This window comes from Malania oleifera, chromosome 4 (genome assembly GCF_029873635.1).
Source record: "Malania oleifera isolate guangnan ecotype guangnan chromosome 4, ASM2987363v1, whole genome shotgun sequence".
Lineage (NCBI taxonomy): Eukaryota > Viridiplantae > Streptophyta > Magnoliopsida > Santalales > Ximeniaceae > Malania > Malania oleifera.
Genome location: NC_080420.1, coordinates 36,899,229 through 36,922,662, shown reverse-complemented (window position 1 = coordinate 36,922,662; position 23,434 = coordinate 36,899,229). Strand labels below are relative to the sequence as shown.

The window sequence follows — 23,434 nt, the reverse complement described above, 5'->3', positions numbered from 1 at the left end:
AACTTAAAACATTAAATTAAACTAATTTTATTTATTTATATTAAAAATAATATTATTATTTCTTAAGGCAAAAGACATTTAGGGTTGTGGAAAATATTTTTTATCTTTTAGTTTTTAAATAACTATAAGAATTTTTTTATTTATGTTTTAGTTTTCAAAATTCGTATTAAATCTCATGAGGGATCATCGTCGTTTATCTTATTTCTCAAGTATATTGATTGTTTCTATATATATTTTAGGAAAAATTATGCAAATCCCTTATGTGACTTGACTCAAAAATAAGAGCTAAGTTCTTATTTCATTACGATAATCCTCTCATGCATTCCAAAACCATATTAGATCATAATTTTATTAATTAAATTAATTGATAAAATGTGGTAAAAAAATAAAAATATTCTCACAATAATAATCAAATTAGAATGTTAACTAATATTCACGAAAGTTCAAAACTTACACACTTATTGGGAGTGACAAACACATTAAATTAATATTCTATCTACGTATTCACCTAACAAAATCATTAATAATGTTGTAAAATTTGTATGAATTCTAATCCTATTAATATTTTATTTTATTTTATTTTATTGTGAGTATTCAAGGTTCTCCTAGTTAAATGATTAGGGTTCAAGTCTTGAGAGTTACAACTTTTCATTTAAGATTATCTAAATATTTAAGTGGAGAAGGTTAGAGGGATGGATCCATTATTTTGATAGATTAATCGAACGTCCAAAGGGTTTCAGACACCATTGTTTCAAAAAACAAGTTATATTGTGAATACTTTGATCTTTCTATAATCTTTTGTTCATATCAAATAATAGAATTACTATTTTATATATTTTGGCAAGTACAAGTTGGAGGTTTAATGGTTATAATAAACCATAAGGTACCTCTTTGTTTTGGGCGAAATCGCAAAGAGAGCCTTTATATTTTTTTCTATATTTTATTGTCTAATAATTCATACTCTTCATATAATTTTCTATTTGTTTCAACAATAACAAAAGATAAATTCAACTTAAATTACTCTAAAATTTTTATATGATTTTAGTATAAAATTTTTTATTTGCAACATAATCCCACAACAAATTTGTTATGCTTTAAATGTTAAATAATGTATATGTTAATTTTAAATCATCTATTTTAATTTGTGACTACATGTGTGCAATGAATTAATAAACAAAAAAAATTTAACTTACACTCTAGCAACATTCTATTTTTCTCATTTTAAGCCATACAATAATAACAACAATAGCGATCCAAGGTGTTTTCCTATGTTAGATTATGGGTAATTAAAATTTTCTTATTTTTAGGCATGTTGACTAAATTTTTATCCTTAATAGTATTTGATGTAGATTATTCTAAAAGAATAAAAAAAATAATGAATTTTCTCACTCTCTCTCTCTCTCTTATTAACTAAAAAACATAATATTTTGAAAAATACCGAAATTTACTTAATCACCCTATGATTTTGTTATACTAACTAAGCCACCTTGTAATTTCTAAAATTACAAAAAATTATAATGTTGTTAGATTTTTTTTATGAAAATCAGTATATAAGGTGAAAAAGTTATTTTTGTAGATAAGAATGTCCAATGGATTTAAATGGAATACAGTATAATTTATACTGTATTTTAGCTAAATCCACACAAAATTAAATATAAGGTTTTAAATTCACTTAAATATGTATAAAATTGTATTATATTTCATTTAAATTTATTTAATGGTATTCTTGTCTATAAAACTAACTTTATTATCTAATATATCAATTTTTATAATAATGAAAAAATAGCCCGCATTGCCCTTATGACTTTTTGTAATTTAGGAAACCTTAATAAAATCAAAGGACAATTAAGTAATTTTATTATATGTAATTTTTTTAACTTTTTTAAATCCAAACGAGGGTACTTATAATTCTATTTATTTCGAATAACATTTTTAAATTTAAGGTTTAACTTAATTTAAATTCTTTTAAAACATAATTTGAAGCATAATATTTTTAAAAAGACGTATTTTCAAGAAAAACGAAATTCATGGTTGGTTGAGACTCCTATCTTCATACAATTACATACCTTTTTAAGGTCTCAATTTGTAGTCAACTTTGATTCAATCTGTGTTTGAAGTCTTAAATTCTCAAGTAAAACACCGTCTACAACACCGGGCATCAAGCTCTACTTCCGCAAGTCGTCTCCCCTGTTTCGTAGCTTCTGCAACTCTCTGCTTCTCTCCCATGGCAGAAGCTTCGATCGCACCCACCCCGCTGTTGAAGGATGAGCTCGATATTGTAATACCCACGATCCGAAACCTGGATTTCTTGGAGATGTGGAGGCCTTTCTTTGAGCCGTACCACCTGATCATCGTTCAAGACGGGGATCCATCGAAGACCATCAAGGTTCCAGAGGGCTTTGACTACGAGTTGTACAATAGGAACGACATCAACAGGATTCTGGGTCCTAAGGCTTCCTGCATCTCCTTCAAGGACTCCGCTTGTCGATGCTTTGGCTACATGGTTTCCAAGAAGAAGTACATATTCACCATTGACGATGATTGCTTCGTGAGTGTTTCTTCCTTTATGTTTCTCTGTTTTCTGGCGTTTATTTTTTGCTCATTTGACTGTAAATAGGCGAGATTTAGTCGTGGAGTTCTGGGTTTTCGCGGATTTGAAGCTTGATTGGGGGAAATGTGGGGTTTTATGCAATGATTGGTTGGGGTTTTTTATTTTGGGTGGGAAAGTTCGCATATAGTTGTAAATTTGCTTGATGGATTGCTATTTGCTTTGTTCTATTGGTGGTGGTTTTGGGTCTTCGGTTGATCCATAGGGTTTTAGTAGTGGTTAATGTGGGTGCCTTTGCTTTTTTGCTTTTTCATGATCTGTGCATATATTTTTGGGGCAGAGGAGATCCATATGCTGTTTACTTTTATATACTGTTTAAGACCTGAAAAGGTTTTGTATTTGTGTGTATCTTTTCTATGTTGATCTGCAGGTAGCCAAAGATCCATCAGGGAAAGAGATAAATGCCCTCCAACAACACATAAAGAACCTTTTGAGTCCATCTACTCCATTTTTCTTCAACACCCTTTATGATCCATACAGGGAGGGTGCTGACTTTGTGCGTGGATACCCTTTCAGCCTCCGTGAGGGTGTCACCACAGCTGTTTCTCATGGCCTCTGGCTCAACATCCCTGACTATGATGCTCCCACCCAGCTTGTCAAGCCTCGTGAGAGAAACACGAGGTATAAATTTATATATCCCTTGCACAATATCAACATTATAATGCACTTTACTAGAGTTAACATGTATCGGGGTATTGAATGTGGATGCATTCATTTGAACAAAACATAATACAAAATCCTTTGAGTTTCGTTCAAATTTGCACAAATCCAAATTCAATACTCAACCTCATGCTTCAAAACACAAATTTATTTGACCTCATTGGTAGTAATTTCCTTTTCCTTTCTGCAGGTATGTGGATGCAGTTATGACAGTACCAAAGGGGACGCTTTTTCCCATGTGTGGTATGAATTTGGCATTCAACCGTGAGCTGATTGGACCTGCAATGTACTTTGGTCTCATGGGTGATGGCCAACCGATTGGACGTTATGATGATATGTGGGCTGGCTGGTGCATGAAGGTATATTTCTTACTGCTCTTCTGGTTTCATTAGATCAACTTCCTTACATTTTTTCCCTTGGAGATTAGTAGTGGTTTGTGCTAATTCATAGATGAGATTTTTTTAAATTGAATTTTTAATACATGTTAATCTATAAAACAGTTCTGTAAGTCTTATACATGATAATTGTTCATCTTTAGATTCTTATTCTGGACCTCCTGTCTAAAGGATGGATCTGTGCTTTCTTATATTGCAAGGAAAAAAATGGAACAATTCTCTTTTCTCCATGCATGATTTTCAAAGCCCATCTTGACAAGTTATTTTAACCTTTTTTTTAGTTAGTGATTTGACATTATGCTCTCTCTCATGCATCGTTTGAGCATATACTTGTTTAAGTTTTAACTAGCAAAAATAGGCAGCTTGAAAACTGGAAAGTTATCCATACTTCCTTTTGTTTTCCCTAACAAACTGTCACAATTTTTTATTTTTTATTTTTTATATTTTGTCTTAGGAGGCTACAAGGGACCTAGGCTGCACAGTGGAGGCAACCCATCTCCCGTCCTGTACCCTTTCCTCCCCAACCAGTATTCAAACTTGAGACCTTCAACATGAAAATCCCTTTAACCACTAGGCTGTCTTGTTACAATTTGTTTTGAAACTGCTGTAAAAATTAAGAGTGTTGATTGTGTGTATATGCATGTGTTGTGGGTGTGGTAGGTCATCAGAATTCTTGAAATGAATAGCTTTGAGATGGTTTCTTATTTCCTCTTAACCTGCACAAAATTGGGCAAGTCAAACTTTTAAGGATTGTGGTGGCCAACCTGAGCCCAACTCCTAAATTATCTCTGATGCAGAAAGTACAAAAACTAATACACAGTCTATTGACAAACTTGCAGGTAATATGTGACCATCTAGGATGGGGAGTTAAGACTGGCCTGCCATACATATGGCACAGCAAAGCCAGCAATCCATTTGTTAACCTCAAAAAGGAGTACAAGGGTATCTATTGGCAAGAAGAGATCATCCCTTTCTTCCAAGCCATAGCCCTTCCAAAGGAATGCATTACGGTTCAAAAATGCTATTTTGAACTCTCAAAACAAGTCAAGGCTAAGCTTGGCAAGGTAGATCCCTACTTCCTTAAGCTAGCTGATGCCATGGTCACATGGATTGAAGCTTGGGATGAGCTCAATGGTTCGGTGGCAGATTCTTCCCAGCTACCGAGCGGCACTACAAAGTAGAGACTCTGATACACAGATACTTTCCCTGCATTCTATAGCTTGAGAAGCTACCATCCATTGTTACATTTATTTATTTACTGATACAATTACTATTCTAGCTTGTTTTGTTTTCTACTCCTTGTTGAGTGGGAGAGTGACACATTTTTTGGTGATATATTGATTTTGGAAGTCTTTTATATTAGAGCTTATATAAGGTTTAGGATTTGAAATTCAGTCGGTCAAAACTGATTTGAAAAATGATTTGAGATTTGAAGGGTGTTTGACTATTTTTTTTTTCTGCTTTTGTTTTGATGATGATTATTAAAAAAAAAGACAGCCCAATGTACAAAGCTCCCATATTAAAAAAAAGACAGCCCAATGTACAAAGCTCCCGTGTATACAAGGTCTGGGGAAGGGGCGAATCATATGGGTCAATAGTAGCCTTACCTTGTATTTCTGCAAGAGGCTGTTTCTACATCTTGAACCCGTGATCTCTAGGTCACACAGCGACAACCTTACGTTGTGCCTAAGTTCCCATTCTTTTTGTTTTGATGATGATGATAATTATAATTCTGCTTTTGTGTGTGGCAAGTTTGAAACTTAGAAATGAGGAATTTTCGAACTGAAAATTGCCTGTGTACACCAAAGCCGAGGGAGATTTTATGAAGATCGCTCAATGGAGCCCTTCATTGGTGAATCCTGCTCGAGAGGCATTTGTGTTTTGGTTGACGCGGTATTTAGTTACGTTGTAGCTCCCATGTTTGTGTGTTTATTTTTTTTTAGTAAGAATGTTATAATATGATTTTTATTTTATTTTATTCCTGAAAGTAAACATAATATTAATAATGTTTTATTTAGAGTTATAATGAAGCTAAACTATTTTCACTTGGATGTAACTCATATTAAATTTTTTAAAAATAAGTATAGACCCTTGCATTGTGTGGGAACATAAGCAGCATCAATGAAACAATTTACAAAGAGGGAGAACAAGAAATCTCCAAAAAAGGTTTGGAACAAACCAAAAAAAAACTGAAACAACAAAATCAACCCAACCAGCTCCTCCAGTTCCTCTATGAATCCTGAAAACTAGTTTCCCTGAAAATTCTAAACTTAACAGGTCCTAAAGAAGTCAAAAATTGAATCTCATCCAACACCAAAGATGAATTCAACTTCTTCCCCATAAAAAAATTATCTGTGCATTATTTCCAACTCTCTGAACAATTTATTCCGAACCTTTCATGCAACGTCACAAAGCTTAAAGATAAGGGAGGTTGCTTTAGAATTCCTATAACGGACCATGCAGACATTGTAAAGAGAGGCTTCAAATGTCTTCTAATCTAAAATAAGTTATTGGTATTAATTTTATTAAGTACAACCGAGTAAACACTTTAATTTTTAGGGAAACTTCAACCTTCCAAATAATAGGATAAGAGGAAAGTAGAATAGGTCAAAATTTGAAAGAATGATTTACAAGATAACATCCTCAATGATCCAAACACCAAAAATGAATGTCCCAACCTAAGGATAATTTGCAGTTGTTCAGTATGAACAACTTGGAGAGCGACTCCACTCTCTTGAAATAAAGATTGCAAGAGACCGAGAGCTACTCAGATTGTTCACAAAAAGAAGAAAGAAAAAACTCAATTTGGCTCATAGCACAATCCAAAAAGGTGAGAAAAAAAAAGTGGAAAAAGAACTTTTCTCGAGCCAAGGGTCTTTCCAAAAATGAATATGGAAGCCCTTCCAACTTCAAATTTTGTGTGAAGGGTAAAAACAAAGTAAATCTAGGAAATAGTCTTCTATGGGCTCCCTAAAGAACATATCAAACTAGCATTAATGTCCCACCCATTTTCATTCAACCCAAACTTAACTACGAATAATTTCATGCCATGGGAAATTGTCTTCTAAAGGGAAACGCCGCAACCATTGAGCTAAAAAATCAATGTTTTTAGACACTGAAGTTAACCAAAACCCAAACCCTCCTCCTTTTTAGACCTACACACCTCCATTCAAATTTCTAAATGGTCTCTATGACTCCCCACGTCATACTACAAAAAATCTCTTATAATTCTCAACTAAAATTCTAAAAACAGATAAAAAATAGAGGTAATGCTAGAAACACAAGCCTTGATAAGAGTAATTCTTTTCCCAAAAGGAAAAAAGGGGCTCCTTTCCAATCGTCTAATCTTTTTGTGACCCTATCCACTAGTGAATTTCAAAAATCCGGCCCTTTAGGATTCCCTCCCAACAAAATCCCTAAATAAGTTAGGAACTCCAGTAAAACGCACCTCATTTTGCAACCCAGTTACTGGTTCTCTCAATGGGTACATTTAAGGTTGTTAAACCACTTTCTCATATTTATTTTAAGCCCATAAACCTTCTCAAAACCTTGAAGTAGGCCCAAAATTCGTCTAAAGAAAGGTTATGATTATCAAGGAAGAAAATGGTATCATCAGCAAATTAAAGATAAGAAACCACCACCCGCTCATCCGCCTAGTGCAACTTTTTCTTCTCTTTTTTACTTTCCCTTGATTTTGATGTCTTCACTTGAGTCAAAATTTGTTTGGTAAAAAACTAACTATCAACACTAATCACCCTCTGAGATGTGAACATCAAGAAGGAACTTCATAAAACCTTTCTCCAAACATAAATACCTACCTCTGCCATTTTCAAGAAGCTTCAAACCCACGCTATCCCTAGCCTTGCTGAATCTAGCTTCATGGAGACTCTTTGTAGTATCTACATTAGCCTCGCACATCACTCACAGCATCTTAAGGACCCAAACAAGTTCCTCTTTTTTTAACATGATGAAAGATATGTCTTTCCTAGCATACTTCGTGAAACAATATGTCGCAGAGTCCAGCCAAACGAGAGAGAACACTTTCCTCTCAATTTTGAGAGTAGCAAATTTTCCTATCCTCGTATTAGCACCTATGAGGGACTATATCTATCCAAGGAGTTCAAGGGAGTGACTAATAGTTAGCGACCTCTCTAGCTTACAAAGAGGAGATTTTGAGTTAGGAGCCAAGTAAAGGTTTCACGAACTTAGGGTTGATATCTTAACCTATCCAAAATATGGAGATGGGGTAACAATCAAGACGATTGCCTCTACTTTCGTGAATAGGTTTTGACCTTCTCGAGAGATAGAGAAGGGAATCATATCAATGAAACATTGTTGTTAACATTAGCTATAGACACATGTTAGAAATCAGATGTCTCTGGCCCATTGTTTTGGGGCTGTGCAAAGGAAATAAGGATGAGCATAATTCGGAGAAGCCCGAATTAACCGATCAAAATTGAAAGGTTCGATTCAGTTAAGAACACAAGATCGGTCGATTCGGTTATTATTTTACAAAGTTCGGTTAATCGGTTCAGTTAAGAGGAATGTTAATTCGGTTAACCAAAATAACCGATTTAATAAATAATTAAAATTTAAATATAAATTAATATATGCTAATTTGTTAATATGTTAATTAGAATATATTAATTTGTTAATATGTTAATTAAAATTTGATAAAAAAAAAATCTATAACTATATTATGTTTTTATTAATTAATTTCAAATTAATTGGATTAAATTCAATTAACCTAACTACTCAAAAAGGTAATTTAATCGGATTCAGTTCAGTAAGGCCTCTCTATTCAATTGATTCGATTAACAATTCTCATTAACCAAAAATTTTAATTAATTCGATTAATTAACCAAATTTGGTCGAACCAACCGTTTGCTCATCCCTAAAAAGAAATAGCCCGTCGAACCTCTTTTGAATCTTTAAGATTTGAAAATATCATATTAAGTCCCTTTTCTCAAATTCCCTTTTAACTCCATTTAAGATTTGAAATTATCATATTAATTCATTATAGACCCAACTTATCTGAAGTATTAGGAATTAGTTTTTTTTTTTGGTTATTTCTAAAATTTTTTTGGTTCACCAATAGTAAAATAAAAAAAAAAACAATTTATAATGTAAGGATTCATAAAAATAAAAATAAAAAAGTATAAAGAGACAATAAAAATGCAAAAAAGACAATTAGTTAATTACAATCCATTCTATTACTACTTGATTTGCATTAGTCCTTCACTTAAAAATGCGGTAGCCTCATAACCTGTTATGAAGAGGAAGATCCAATTTTCAAACTGCCAACAGACTAGGAGAAAACATAACAAAAAGCAGAAACCAGCAAAAAAATATGGATTATTAATGATGAAAAAATTGCATTAAAAGGAAATTCAAGTGAAAAAGGAGAAAGGGCTCAAACTTAGTTAATCATTTTCAACAAGCATTGGGTTTTAAAGGCACCGGTGTGATGTTTCTGCATCTGGGTATGAAAGAGTCACAAATCTGCACATTGTGAGCAATCTATGCTGCACACAAGATCCTACACCAATTGCTTGCCAGCCCACCAATCCGAGATGCTTTCATGTTAACTCCTAGTTTGCAAAATCCTGTTGTCGATGCAGATAAACCAGCAATTCACCTCCATCTCCAGCCACGGCCATGACATGCTGTGCACATGAATCATCAACAGCAATACATGTAACACCACCACTTGCTGCCAATGAAAAGAAAATATATTTTTTAGATAATCACTTTATCTAAAAGCTTAAGCTATTAGGTTATGAGTCAATCGTGTATTATCAAGTTTTATCACGTGAGAAGGCCAAACCTCAGTAACCTTCTATAATGATGAGATATGGACCCTACTTGTGACGATGCATGACTCAAACAAGCCCTAACTTGGTTCTAGTTATATTGAATAATGTGAAGTTTTAGCTATACTTTTGATGCATAAAAATGAAATGGAAATTTATTATTTGATTTCTTTATATTCTCAATTTAAGTTCCCATTCCCTTCCATCCACAAACCAAACATGATATCAGCAAAATCCTTTCAGTCAAGTCCTTGTGGTCCACACTAGCAATCAGCAGCATCACAAGAAGTCCTGGCTTAGGTTTTTCATATGTATGCCTAGTCAATTCTGGTGTATTTTTTTTCATATGCATGCCGTGGAATGATATTTTTAAGAATTTTCATTCCTCTAGCTATGCCACACCCCACCAAACAGAAAAAAAGACTCACAAAAGAAAAGCTTAAGTCTGACAACTGAACCAGCAAAGCAGAAGGTAATAGAGATCTTCAATAATATTCAGCAGTCATCAATGCAGTTTAAAGAATAGCAAAACACGTCTATATGGAGGATCAACTATGCAAAAGTTCAGCTTTAGATCAGGCCTTGCCTGTTTCAGATTAAGAACATCATAGCAAATATTATGACAAATTAAAGCATACCTTTGAAATAATGCAGTGTACCAAGCTTAGCTCCTGTAGAAATTTCCCACATGTACACAAGTCCATCATGCGTGCCAATTATCCCATGACAAGCTGATGCACCAATGGTAGCAGCCCTGCACAAGTACTCCAATTTAGATTTTGGTGACATTAAAAAGCATGGTCACACCCATGGTAGAACATTAGCCATGATTTCTCACAGGTTATGAGAATGGTGCATGCCCTTCATGCTCAAATTTAAAAAGGTATGTTCCCCCATACTAATTTCCCAGAGAACGCATACAGGTGTCCTTGTCTCATTACATTGGACAGTAAATTTGTATAAGATGAAACAGAAGAATAACAAGCCTTGAGTTGGGTAACTCAACTGTCTACCAAAAAAAATTTTAAGAAAGAAACAGAACCTCCCTTGCATTTTTCATAGAATTTTGGAGCATAAATCCATCTCAAAGATGAAGTTCATACAAAACAAAAACAGTTTATCACAACCAACAATTGAGAAAGGCTAGAGTCAAATCATTCCTAAGATTTGCATGCAACATAATAGCTTCACTTTGAATGCTACAGAAAAGTAAAATCCATTCAAAAGTGTGCAAATTACAAAGGAATGATCCTATCCCATGCGAAAAAAATTTGAACATCCCCTAATGAAGCCTTCAACCCTGCGATTTAAGAAAAAACAAGTACAAATATTATATGAAATATCTTATATGGTGTCCGAAATATAATTTCATGAGGAACTTGAATGCACCTTAGATCCAATGGGCTTCCTAAAATCACCATATTTTTCACCAGCAGAGCCAGCCTCCACTGTCTGATTTGATTTTTTTGGCCATCACCTGATTGATGGTCATGTTGCACTCGAGCATCACGATCAGCAACTGTTGAGACAAAAAGCCAGACAGCCATATCTTCCTCATCAGGTGGAAGAAAGGCATGCTTCTCACCTTGTTCTGGAAACCACATTTTTGTTGCATCCATATTTCTCTGAATGTGGTCCTCCACACCAGCATTACCAGAATGAGGGCCTTCTCTTTGCCAACTAAACAAACTAATTGGAATGACATTAAAAACTGACGTGCTAGGAGCAGAGAACCTTGATACGAGAGCACATTTATAAATATCCCTGAAAGAAATTAACTACTGCACATCAAATACAGAACAAAAAACAAAATGCCATTTCCGCCAGCCTTTTTTTAATTATTTGTATTGAGGAAAAAAGATGTGTGGTGGAGAGGAAATAAATGAATATATTCATCAAAACATGAAAGTGAGTAGAGTACAAATTTACAATTACATAAAAGTGCTAAAAAAGAAAAAGAAATAAAACAATCCCATAAAACTCTTGGAACTGAAAAAACTCTTGGAAAGACATCAGAATACATGTTTTTTTAAAAAAAAAAATTACAAAATAATTAGCTATAAAGGTATGTGCAAAGAATAGCTGGCTAGTCATTGAAGAGGAAAAAAAAAAAGGGAAACCAAAAAGAGGAAGGAGAGAAAAAGTAATGGATGATTATGAGTTTTATAAACCAGCAAGGGAGCCTCACATATAACGAGATAACACTCTTTCCCATGAACCAAGATTTATGTGAAGTGATCCTATTATGCATAATTTCCAAAAAGAATTTCATGAAACTACCAACACAAATTTTTGAGCTACACCACCTAAGGTTCTGAATATAGGGCTCTTGCGATCCTGCACAAGCTTTTAATTTTAGTTTCAGCCAATGTTACCTAGAACGCAGAATGTTCTGGTTCATGGAATGGGAATGGGATCATGGTACAACACCTGCTCTAAAATGTGGAATGTTAGGGTATACTCATCTAATATGTAATATACTCCTATATTTTTGGGGAGGATGTAGAAGTGTTTCAAAATCTAGAAGAAATGCTCTTTTGTGAAATATATAAATAATGAATTAGGATGCAGTTATAACATGATAATTGTCCACTTCAACTAATAAAAAAATATTTTATGTGAAAAATATCCAATTAAAGGTCGTTAGATTTAGCAATCTAGAACGAAAATGTATCATGTTTCAGAATGTTTGTACCAATACATGGTTCAAACTAGGTTGCTAAGCATTTTCTGGTAACAGGGGTTTCAGCATGGATTTTGATCCTGTTATAAATCAAAATAAATTCAATTTTTAAGAAAATAAAAGAGGATGTTTATACTAAGCCAAGCAAGTGATTGAAATCCACAAATGACCAAAAATTAAAATAAGAGCTTGACATGAAAATCTTCAACAAATTGAAAGCTGAACTATGAAAAGACAATAATGCACCTATACTTTCTCATTGCTGTCGCGATGTGTCCCCGGCAGACGAAGGTGCCTCGAGATAGGTGAGGGGTAATAGATATTGGAAATTGATATGGAGTCGCCACTAACTGTTCATTTGATTGGTCACTAGACTAATCCTAGGCCAAAGAACCAATAGTCTCAGTCTATTTTTACCAAAGTTAGGATTAAAAGTTTAGTTATGCGAGGGGAAGGTATCAGCACTCCTTACACACCCATTCTACGAATGAATTATACCTAAATTGACTTCAATGGTCTTTAATTAAGACCTTTTAAAATAAAATGAACAAATGAATAAAAGAATTTAAAAGGGGAATGGAAATTTAAGTGTGATTTAGGAATGTCTAATAAGACTTCCAAACGTAAGGATCTTGTCGGATAAACCCCCCTCAAAGCTAACACAGGTAAAGTTTGAAATACCCCTATCCCTTTTTTCAAATCATAGGGACGCATCCAGGCAAAAATCAAGAAAAATTGTTCAATTTTGAGCAAAAGAGTATTTAGAAATATTCCCAAATTTTACTAAAATTTATAAAAAAATTAATGAGATTTTCAAAATTTTTCTAAAATATTTTGGGATTTTTTAAAGACTTTCTCATTTATTTCAGCTTAAAAAAACTCAAAAATATTTTCTTTTTCTTATTTTTCTGACTTTTAAAATTTTTTACTGATTTTTCCCAATTTTTTTTTATTCTCTATTTTTTCTCATTTTCAAAATTAAAAATCCAATTAACATTAAATTGAAAATAAAATAAAAATAAAAATAAAAATGATTCAGACAAACCAAATCGATTCAACTGGTCTCGCACGGTTGGATTTGGTGGGCCATGTGTCCACCCAAAGTAGGGACACGTGGCTGCCTCTATTTTTTAATTTACTGTAGTAGGGTGACATCAACATGATGTCACCTGCCAATTGTCAGCCTTTGATTGCTTCTCTTTTTTTCCTTTTTTTTTTCCCAATAACCGGGTGACATCAACATGACGTCACCTGCCACATTTCAGCCCCCAATTGGTCCTGTAATTTTGACCAAAATCGTTGACATGGCAGCCGGCCGTCCAATGAAAACACAGATCGGACGACCAAGATTGCTCCACATCACCCTAACAACATTCGGCCAGGGTTGTGCTACATGTCACCACTCGTGTAGTGACATATGTTCCACTAAACCCTAGGTATAAAAACCATTTTTTTTTTCTTTTTTCTCCCCATTTCTCCCATTCCCTCTCTCCTCCTCTATGAACTCTCTCTCCCCCTTCTCTCTCTTTCTCCTTCTCTCTACATCTCTCAAATCTCTCTCTCTCTCTGCCCAATCAGTATTCTCACTCTCAGCCCCCTATCTGTCCTGATTCTTCTTCTTTTAGTTCTTTCTGTCTTCTCTCTTCTCTTCTCAGTTCTTTTTCTTTTCTTTTCTCAATTCTCTCTGTCCTCTCTCTTCTTTGTGATCCCAAAGCTTTCTCTCTCTATCTATTTTGATCTCTTTAATCTATCTCTCTCTCTTCTCTTTTCGGTGTTCTCTCTCTCTGACCCTATTTTCTCTTTGATCTCTCTTTTGGTTTTTGTAGGGAGGTGATCCTGCAAATCAGTTTGGAGTGGGGACGGTTCGATTTGGGCCACGGATAAGTTCCCTAATCCACTTTCCCATTTTTGTTTGAATGCTGCTATTTTTAATATTTTTTGGTTCTTCAAGGTTTTCCTAGGAGTTTTCTTGGGATTTTATTGGAAGCCAAGCAGATCACAAAGTTGACTCAGATTGAGTTCAGCTGGGACTGGGGGTTAGGTTTGTGGTTTGGTTTTGACTAGGGCTTGGTCAGGTCAAGCCCAGTGGCTAGCGGTTAGGTTGAGTTGGGCCCGAGTCTAGTTGGAAGCTTGGTTTAGGGTCCAGTTGGTTAAGTTGGGTCCGGGTCAGATTTGGCCCACGTGGGCTTAATTGGGATTTGGGCTTTTAAAAATAGGTTGGGCTTTTTGAAACTATGCCTTGGGGCTATTAAAACAAGTTGGGCTTTTCGAAACTGAGCCTTGGGGCTTTTAAAATAGGCTGGGTTGGGCCTTTTTTTTTTAAATTGGGATCTTGGTTCTGTTTTTCTTAAAATGACTTGGGCCGAGGCTTTTCTTGAAACAGACTAGGGCTTTGGCCCTTTTTAATCACTTGGGCTTGGCTTTTCTTTTTAAATGACATGGGCTTGGGCTTCTTTTTAAATGACTTGGGCTGGGGCTTCTTATAACAGACCTAGACCTTTTCCAAAACAGTGGGCTTTTAACACTGGCTCTCGGGCGCTGGTTTTTCTAAGATGATTCTGGGCTTTGGGACTTTTAAAACCATGTTCTTCGGGCTTCATGGGCTTGAACTCAGGGATTAATTGACCCAGGGTCAAACCGAACCTGGGTCCTGGGTCCTAGGGTCTGTAGGTCACTAATATGTTGAAACCTCAATCTTAGCAGAAAACTTACATGAATAAAAGCATATTATGAAAACAAGGTTATGCATGGAATTAGAGTTGATTCTAACCACAAGCCTTCAACTCCTCTAGTCTTCTTGTCTAGAGTCAGTCCTCAGGTTGCTCCTCTTTGGGTGTTGGTCTTTTCTTTGCTCCTGTCTTCTACCTCTGCTCCTTAATTCTAAAAATCCTTCAGGCTGTAAGGGATCTTTGGGACTTCAGTCCTTCAGCAATCTAGACCCTCAGTTTGCTTAGGAAGGACTTGGTCTGCCCTTCTCTCAACCAATCTTCCTCACTATACTCTCTTAATATCCATGTATCTCTTCGAGAGAAACCGAATATTGCGTGTATGGCCTCTCAATTGTGTCTCTCAATTGCCTTCTCTTGTCTTCCCCTCTTGCGGAGGCCCCTATCTATAGGGTTAGGGCCTCGGCAAGCATTAAAACCCAAATTCACCCATTTAGGTAGTAGATCAACCCCTTTCCAATTGCCTATTTCCAAACCCCCCCGCCTTTACATGCGTGTCCTTTCCTTCCGACAGAAAAATCCCATTCTAGGCTGAGGCTCATTGAAACCGGATTTCCCTTGCCGATAACCTTCCATATGAGTTTCAAGCCGATCAATTGGATTGGAGAACAAATCACCCTTCTTTATTGCAAATCAATCAATTTTAAGAAACAAATCATTCAATTTTATTGCAGAATCAACTAATTTAAGAAAGAAATTCCCCATTTTTATTGCTGATTTTTTCCTAACTTTTTCTCTTTGTGCATGCATGTAGGTGCCAGCAGGGGCATGTGGGAAGATCCGAAGATTCTTTGCATATTCCCTGTGTATTTTTCCTTTTTTTTTTTTGTATCACTTGTATTTCCCTGTATTTTCAATGTATTCCCTATATTCTGAATTTTCCAGCTTTATTCTGAACCCTTTTTTTGTATTTTTGCATTTTTTGTATTTTTTGCTGTTTTATTTGAATTTTGTACTTTCTTCATGAAATATATAATTTTGTTATATTTGGCCCTAGACAAAATGGGATGTCCACAGTTGCTAGTAGAATGCCCAGAATAGATGACTGAACCACTAAAATTGAATTTGACTTATCTTCGGATTTCTCTGTTGTTTAATTAATTCTGTTTGTGTGTTAATTGCTTCTTTGTTATTAATTATGGTTGTCGTGATATCATCCTTTCACTGTGTGTCAATTCACCCCTTTTATTTGTCATTCCAAATCTCTACTGGTATTTCTGGGAGCAGAAGTTATTGGGCATCTAAGTTTTTCTTGCTGCAGATCCCTAGAACATCTTGGGCATCAGTGAATTACACATAATATAAATGCATGTGAAAATTCAATATTTTGTTCAATAGCGAAAGAAATTCATTAACGAAAAAAGAAAGAAATACAATATTTGGAGAGCAAGACGCTCTGGAAAAAAAAAATGCAATTATAAAAAAAGGTGCAGCTCTACAAAAGAATGGTAAAAACCATTAACAATTAAACAAATTCCTCCCTCTTTTTCTTCTCCAAAAGCCCCAAAATTGCACCATCATAAAATCATCAAGACGCAAAAACAGGGAAAAGAGTGACCTAGAAAGATGTCTAACCACCCAACAATGAAGAAAGAGGTGTGCACTGGTCTAATTAGATTTAACTCAATAATGCGGACTAATGGTCATGTCAGGTCTCACCTATAATCAATCATTTGTGTTTAGTCTGTTAAGAGTCAAAGTTCAGGTGAACATCCTAACCTTAAAAAGGAAAGGAACAGGGGGTTAAAGTTTCAACAAATGAAGAAATAATGATTCAGAGAATCAGAAGAAAAAGAAACAGAAGTATATCCCCTTTGCATATCATGGAATCACACCTTGACTAAGGAACAAAAGAATCCAATGCTCTGGGTACTCAGCCTTCTAAAAATTTTTGGAGACTTTGGGATGCATTTGGATGTAACATACATTTAATGCAGCAGTGGACACAGAGTCAACCTGTAGTTTTAGACGCACATGTGCGCACACTACGTGCACACTCGCGTGCATGCAACAGTTAGCTAGGACATTAGTTTTTGACCAGCTGTCGAGAGTCCAAGGAACTATCGAAATTTTCTTTCTAGATGTAGTCCAAATTACAGCTGGCACTATGCCAGATTTTTTGCCAGACTTAAGTTCATTAAGAAAGAAAAGAATATATAAAGCTGAGGATAAGAAATCTCTCCCAAAAAGAAAAGCACTATTAAAAGAAAAGAAACATAAGTCACATCAAATTAGCCTACCTGCCAAGTATACTAGAAGTCAGAAAAACAAGTCCCTTTAAAGAAACCAGCAGAAAAAGGCCAAAGAGAAGCCAAAAATCAGATCCTATCGCAGGCAAAGATACAAACAAACCCCTTCCATTACTGATTCATGCCTTCTTCCCAACCAAATTCCCTAAACAATAGCATCTCCACAATTTACTAGTATCCTCACTCGTCCCAAAACTTCTTAAAGAAATAGAAGAAAACCTGTCAACTGATTCTGAACATGCCAACTCTCTCCAAACAAATCAAACAATCTGGTTCACAATTCCCAAGCTACAAACCAATACAAAAAGAGATGACATGCAGTCTTAAAACTCTTGTAACAGAAAAGTCACCCACATGGGGATAAAGCCTTATAGGACCTTCTAATCTTGGGGGGTACCTTTGCCTTTTCCAGATACAACAATGACAAGAAAAAGATCAAGAAGAACCAATCAAAATTTTATTTTATTTTTTTTTAAAAAAAATTGCAAGAAAACTTTCTCGAGGTGCCAAAATCCACAATTGAACATCCCTCACATTAGAAGGAAAACAAACATCCAAAAAAAGCAGACAGCCTCTCTTTTACTAAGGTTCCTATGAAAATGGAAATCCCAAGACAACTAGCAGTTAACATGAAAGAAGAGATATAGACATAGAGATACAAAGGCACTTCCATAGTAATTTTTTATCTTTTCTTTTATGAGAACATCTTGCTCTCCAGCTATTGTACTTTCTCCATGGATTTCTTTATCTATTTACAAGAAAAAACTAGGTGTGGGATAGGAAGCATAAATGTGTAGATGTGGAAGATAGCATGCAGCAGAAGCCATTGTGATGTAGAGAAAGAAGCGTACCATAAACCAAATTCCCCAAAACCATTGTGACCAACAATCAGAGGATTGCACTTTGGAATTCTCTTCAACTCAACTATCCATGGTGACACACATTCATAAGTTGGTAGAACAAATTCTTCTGCCAGTGCACTGCTAGAAGTGAATTAAAAACAAATGAAAATTTATCAGCAAGAAGATAGCATCATAACTGTTTGCAAACATTAGCTTCCAGGAAACTGTTATACATCATGAACCATCAGAATTTAAAAACATTATCACTAGAAAACCTTAAAAGTTCAAAAACATATTAAAGAAAAAACAAAAGGAACAAAATGTGAAGTTTCATTTTAGTAATCAAGTTTTTCAAGCTGCAAACATTAAATGAGCCCAGCACCCAAGCAGAACACCAAAACCCATAAGGGTGCTGGCTTGGCAGCTAAGCCCCCACATCCTATGTTTGGTCCAAAACATATATGGGATAGGAACTTCAGCCCAAAGGATAGACGCTATGATGCATTGAATTGCTCAATATAAGTATAATTAAATGTCACATTAAATGCCAGAGTCTAATATTCTAGAGTTGAAGGGTTCTAATTTTCCTGACCGAAAGAAACAAATACCCAACACATTAGAACATTTAGACTTAAATTTATGTCTCTACACTGATGAAGCTCAAAATAAAATTGACACAAGTTTGGCTTAGGAGATAAGTCTTTTTGAGAAAGCTAGGAGCATTCTAATAGATTAAGCCTATATGATGATGAAAAGCAAAATTGCCAAGAATATTCACAAGTCAATTAAGTCAATTTTAACATCTGAAAAGGCATGTGAATACTTGGCATAGAAATAATTTCATGCTTTTGATAAGGCATTAGCAGGTACACTCATGTCAACTTTGACTACTAAGAAATATGATGGGGTTAGTGATGTGTGAGAGCACATAATGGAAATGAAAAACTTGGTTGAACAACTTAATTCTACAAGTATGACCATCTTAGAATCCTTTATGGTGCAACTCATCCTCAACTATCTTCCTCCTCAATTTGGTCCATTTAAGGATAAGTTACAACACATATAGAGATAAATGGACCATTAATGGAAAAAAATTAAAGAGTGAAAGATTGCTATTGGTTCCCATAGCATTTCAAGGGAATAATGGAAAAAAAAAAATGCATTTGGTTCATGGAGTTAGAAACATTCCCATGGAATAACATTCCTAGGAATCTCATCCCTAGGACTGATATGCCTATATCATGTGATTTTCCTTTTTTTTCCTGGTTTGCATTGTGTGATTTCCAGGAATTAACAAAGAATTTCTAGGTGAATGTTTTGTTAAATAGGAGAATCTTGGCACACATTGTAATAATATGACCATTATACCCTTGACATGTGAATAAACAATATATGAAGAATAATTATATTTTTAACACAAGAACCTCATAATAATATGTACTTCATTATATAGTGTCCTGAAATTTTCAACAATTGTAAATCAAAACAATTCAACGCTTAGTAACATAATTAAATTGAAGGTAATATGGTCTCTCAATATTAACCATTAAATTTTATTATTATAAGACTAAAAATCCTATTTTCATTTTATTAATAATTAATTAGTTTAATATAATAATAGCATGCAATAATATTATAATACAAGATTATAGGAACATTGATGTCCAACCAGCCATAATAGTGGGGGGCAATTTGGTCCCAAAAGAAAAACTCACATGGGAATGGATTCCCGTGAAACTTAACCACGAGGGAGGGTGGGAATGGGATGCCCATATTTTGTGTGAATCTTCCATTTTAGGAATGTTAAGATGCCTGCCATGTAAGATTCTAATGTCCAAACACATGCAGGAATGGGACGCGATGTGCATTGCATTCCCTAGAATATCACAAGAAGTCATGCACCAAAAGTCTATAAAGGTTTAAAGGGAAGAAAACTACAAGTACCAACATAAATGCTACTAAAAGGCAAGAATTACTTGAAGTATTACACACAAATATTTGTGGATCACTAACTCCTTGCATAAGTAGTGAAAATACTTTATCACCTTTATTGATGATTTCAAACGTTATGGATATATATACCTACTTGAGGAAAAATCTGCTTCAAATGTTTCTAAAATATATAAAGCAGAAGCTAACAATCAACTGAATAAAAAACCTATAACGAGATGTGATTGAAGTTGTGAATAATGGGAAGTACGATGAAAACAGCTATAATTACTTTGAGTATTGCACACAAATGCTTGTGGATCACTAACTCGTTGCATAAGTGGTGAAAATACTTTATCACCTTTATTGATGATTTCACATGTTACAAGCATATATTAAGGAAAAATTTAACGCTTTAAATGTTTCTAAAATATACACAGCAGAAGCTAACAATCAACTGAATAAAAAAAAAAAGAAGCTATAATGAGATGTGATTGAAGTTGTAAGGATTATGGAAAGTACAATGAAAGTGGCTATAATTACTTTAACCCCATGTTTGGATAAGTCTTGGATTTGTAGTTGCATAGGATTTGGATAGATGTGATATAAAATTGTATTGAAATTTGTCTAAATTCACCCAAATCCAAACTCAAGGTCCGAAATTCATGTTCCCAAAGGCAGTGTAAGTATTACACAAATAATTGTGATCACTAACTCTTTGCATAAGTGGTGAAAATACTTTTTTATTGATGATTTCACACATTATGGGTATATATACCTACTTAAGGAAAAATAATGCTTTAAATGTTTCTAAAATATATACAGAAGAAGCTAACAATCGACTGAATAAAAAACCTATAGTGAGATGTGATTGAAGTTGTGAATGTTATGGGAAGTACAGTGAAAGCGGCTATAACTTGGGTCCCTTCGCCAGATTTCCACAAGTATAATAGAAACAATATACAATGCAGGAATGCAGCGGTGTGGCTCAAAGGTGTAATCTTATCCTATTAAAATCATGACAAGTGACTCTTTTAACCCGAATTTTTGTGATATGAAGCTGTAAAAACTTTGTTTAAAATAGGGTTCCCTAGTAAAACTATACCTACCACTCCCTTGAATTATGGGTAGGAAGGAAATCAATTTTAAATCATTTACATCTTTGGGGCTGCAGGGTTGAAGCAAGGCTTTACAACCCACAAGAAAGAAAATTAGATCCTTGGACTATAAGTTGTTTATTTATTTATTTATTTTTATGACTAGGAACCGGGGGGCCAGGGCCCTTTGGACCCTCACTTCCTTGCCAAACCTGGAGACCGCGTTTCTTTATTGGTTCTCCAAGGTCCAAATGATACAAACTTAATTGTCCTATAATCATTACATAAGAGTCGTGAAAATGGGAACAACTAAGTCCTTAAAAGAAGAAATTGACAGTGGGAGTCATGAGAAGAGAAATATGGTATTACTCCCCACTTCTACTATAACTTTTTTCGGATAACAAAAGAAATTTCATTAATAGGGAAACAATTTATGAGAAGGGAGAATAAGATATCTCCTGCAGAAAATCTGGTTCAAACGAGGGGGAAAAAAAATTACTAAAACAACAAAAATCAAACCATTCAGTTCCTCCAATTGCTGTTTAAATCTTGAAAACTAGTTCCCCTAAAAATTCCAAACCCAACATGTCGGAAAAAGATGCCAAATACTGAATCTTTTCCCACACCAGTGACCAGTTTAACTTCTCGGAAAAAATCTGTGCATTACACTCCAGCCATATACCCCATAAAACTGCAAATTTGCCACTCTTCCAGAGCTGCCCTATCCTTATACTAAAGCCAGCAAATGAAATGACTAAAAAGTCTTCCACCGAATAGGGACAAACCCAACTCTTTTCCACATTACCAAACTGTTTGTTCCATATCCTCATTCCTCCATGCAAAATCACAATGCAAAAACAGTTGGGAAGCTATCTCGGAGATCTTAAAACCAATATTTTAAAAGGGAAAGGCATAAGGCGAGGCGCTCTGACCCATAAGAGGCAAGGCTTAAGCCTTATAGAGTTCAGCGTGAGCCTTTTGAGAATTTTATTTTTAGATTGAAATATGTAAATAAATAATATATTTTTTAAGTAAAGAAAAAAAATCACAATTATGATTTTTAAAAAAAAAATCAAATATACTACTTGTTGACCATTCAAAAAAATTGCTAACTTAATATTCATTACACAAATCATGAAAAGATATAGTTATAATATTACAAAGTTCAAAATATTTTTCAAGATCTCAGATACAACTCAATTGTTTTGGAAAGGTTGAGGTTCAAGAGTTTTAGAAATCAACTTAAATTGTCATTCCTTTTATATAAACATAAAGTTAATATTTTCTAGCCAAATCTTACTTGAGAATCACGCATCAAAAAGCGTAAGCCTTAAGTAAAACGGGGCAAAAGGCATGCCTTTCGTACAAATGTGTACGCCTCAATGTGTGATGTGTTTGCCCTTTTTGGATTTGGCATTTTAGCATTACCTTGCGGCGAGCGTCGATTAAGCCTTTTAAAACATTGCCTGAAACAGAGCATGCATACATCTGGAGAGAGAGCCTCCAAAGGTCTCCCAATTTGTAGCAAGTTATTGGTATTAATTTTTTTAAGCACAACCAACCAAGTAAAAGCTTTTATTTTTAGGGGAACGTTAACCTTCCAAATAATAGGATAGAGAGGGAAAGGAGAATCAGAATATGTCAAGAATTCATAAAATGATTTACAAGAAAACACCCCTGATTGATCTAAAGACCAAGAACGGAAAGGAAAAAAAAAAGGTGGAAAAAGAAAATTTCCATGCCATGGATTTTCCAAAAAATGAATTCGGAAATCCCTCCCAGCCTAAAATCTAGTGCGAGGGATGAAAAGAGCATAAATATGAGAAATAGACCTCCACAAACTCCCTAAAGAACATCTCAAACTAGCATTGCTATCCCACCCATTCTCATCCAATCCAAACTTACTTTGTATAACTCTATGCCACAAGGAATTATTTCTAAAAGGAAAGTGCCATAACATTTAGCTAAAAGAGTAATGTTTTTAGGTACCAAACTGCCAAGATCCACCCCCCCCCCCCCGGGGGGGTGGTCCCCAAACACTTCCCATATAATTGATCAAACAAGTTAAATGGAAAATCAATATGATGAGAATATACCACTTATGACATTACATATACATATATTGATAGCAAAAGAAGAAATTTCATTAATAAGAGAAGAATTTTCAGAGAGGAGAATAAGACATCTCCTGTCAAAATTCTAAAACAAACCAAAAAGAAAAAAACTAAGAACCACAAAGAAGAGGAAAATCAATTCAAAAGATTCCTCCAATCTTGCTGAACTTTGAGAAAGCTAACTCCCCCAAACCCAACACAACACAACACAGAGAGGCCTAGTGAATTTTTTCCCAAACGCTATCAATTCAATTTTTTACCCGAAAAGAGTTGTGCATTACACTCCAACCATAACCCCCACAACAATGCACAAATACC

The 23,434-nt window shown here is 34.7% G+C and overlaps 2 protein-coding genes across 4 annotated transcripts in view; one reads left to right on the top strand and one right to left on the bottom strand.

Annotated features, from left to right (window-relative positions):
- Positions 1-1,913: 1,913 nt before the first annotated feature.
- LOC131153052 (probable UDP-arabinopyranose mutase 2) lies at positions 1,914-5,018 on the top strand. Its single transcript, XM_058105077.1, has 4 exons — positions 1,914-2,548; positions 2,979-3,229; positions 3,459-3,627; positions 4,503-5,018. Exons 1-4 carry the CDS (start codon positions 2,225-2,227, stop codon positions 4,842-4,844), a joined length of 1,086 nt encoding a protein of 361 aa, XP_057961060.1. The 5' UTR covers positions 1,914-2,224; the 3' UTR covers positions 4,845-5,018.
- A 3,827-nt stretch (positions 5,019-8,845) lies between these two features.
- Positions 8,846-23,434, bottom strand: part of LOC131153051 (uncharacterized) — a 29,346-nt gene continuing 14,757 nt past the window's right edge. For 2 of the 3 annotated variants that reach the window (XM_058105074.1, XM_058105076.1), the window contains 4 exons: positions 17,986-18,117; positions 10,866-11,240; positions 10,115-10,230; positions 8,846-9,376 (listed from right to left, as the gene is read on the bottom strand). In XM_058105074.1, the coding sequence (XP_057961057.1) occupies positions 9,255-9,376; positions 10,115-10,230; positions 10,866-11,240; positions 17,986-18,117 (745 nt within the window). In that variant the 3' untranslated portion in view covers positions 8,846-9,254. The remainder of the gene's footprint in view (positions 9,377-10,114; positions 10,231-10,865; positions 11,241-17,985; positions 18,118-23,434) is intronic. The other variant, XM_058105075.1, reaches the window with a different exon arrangement.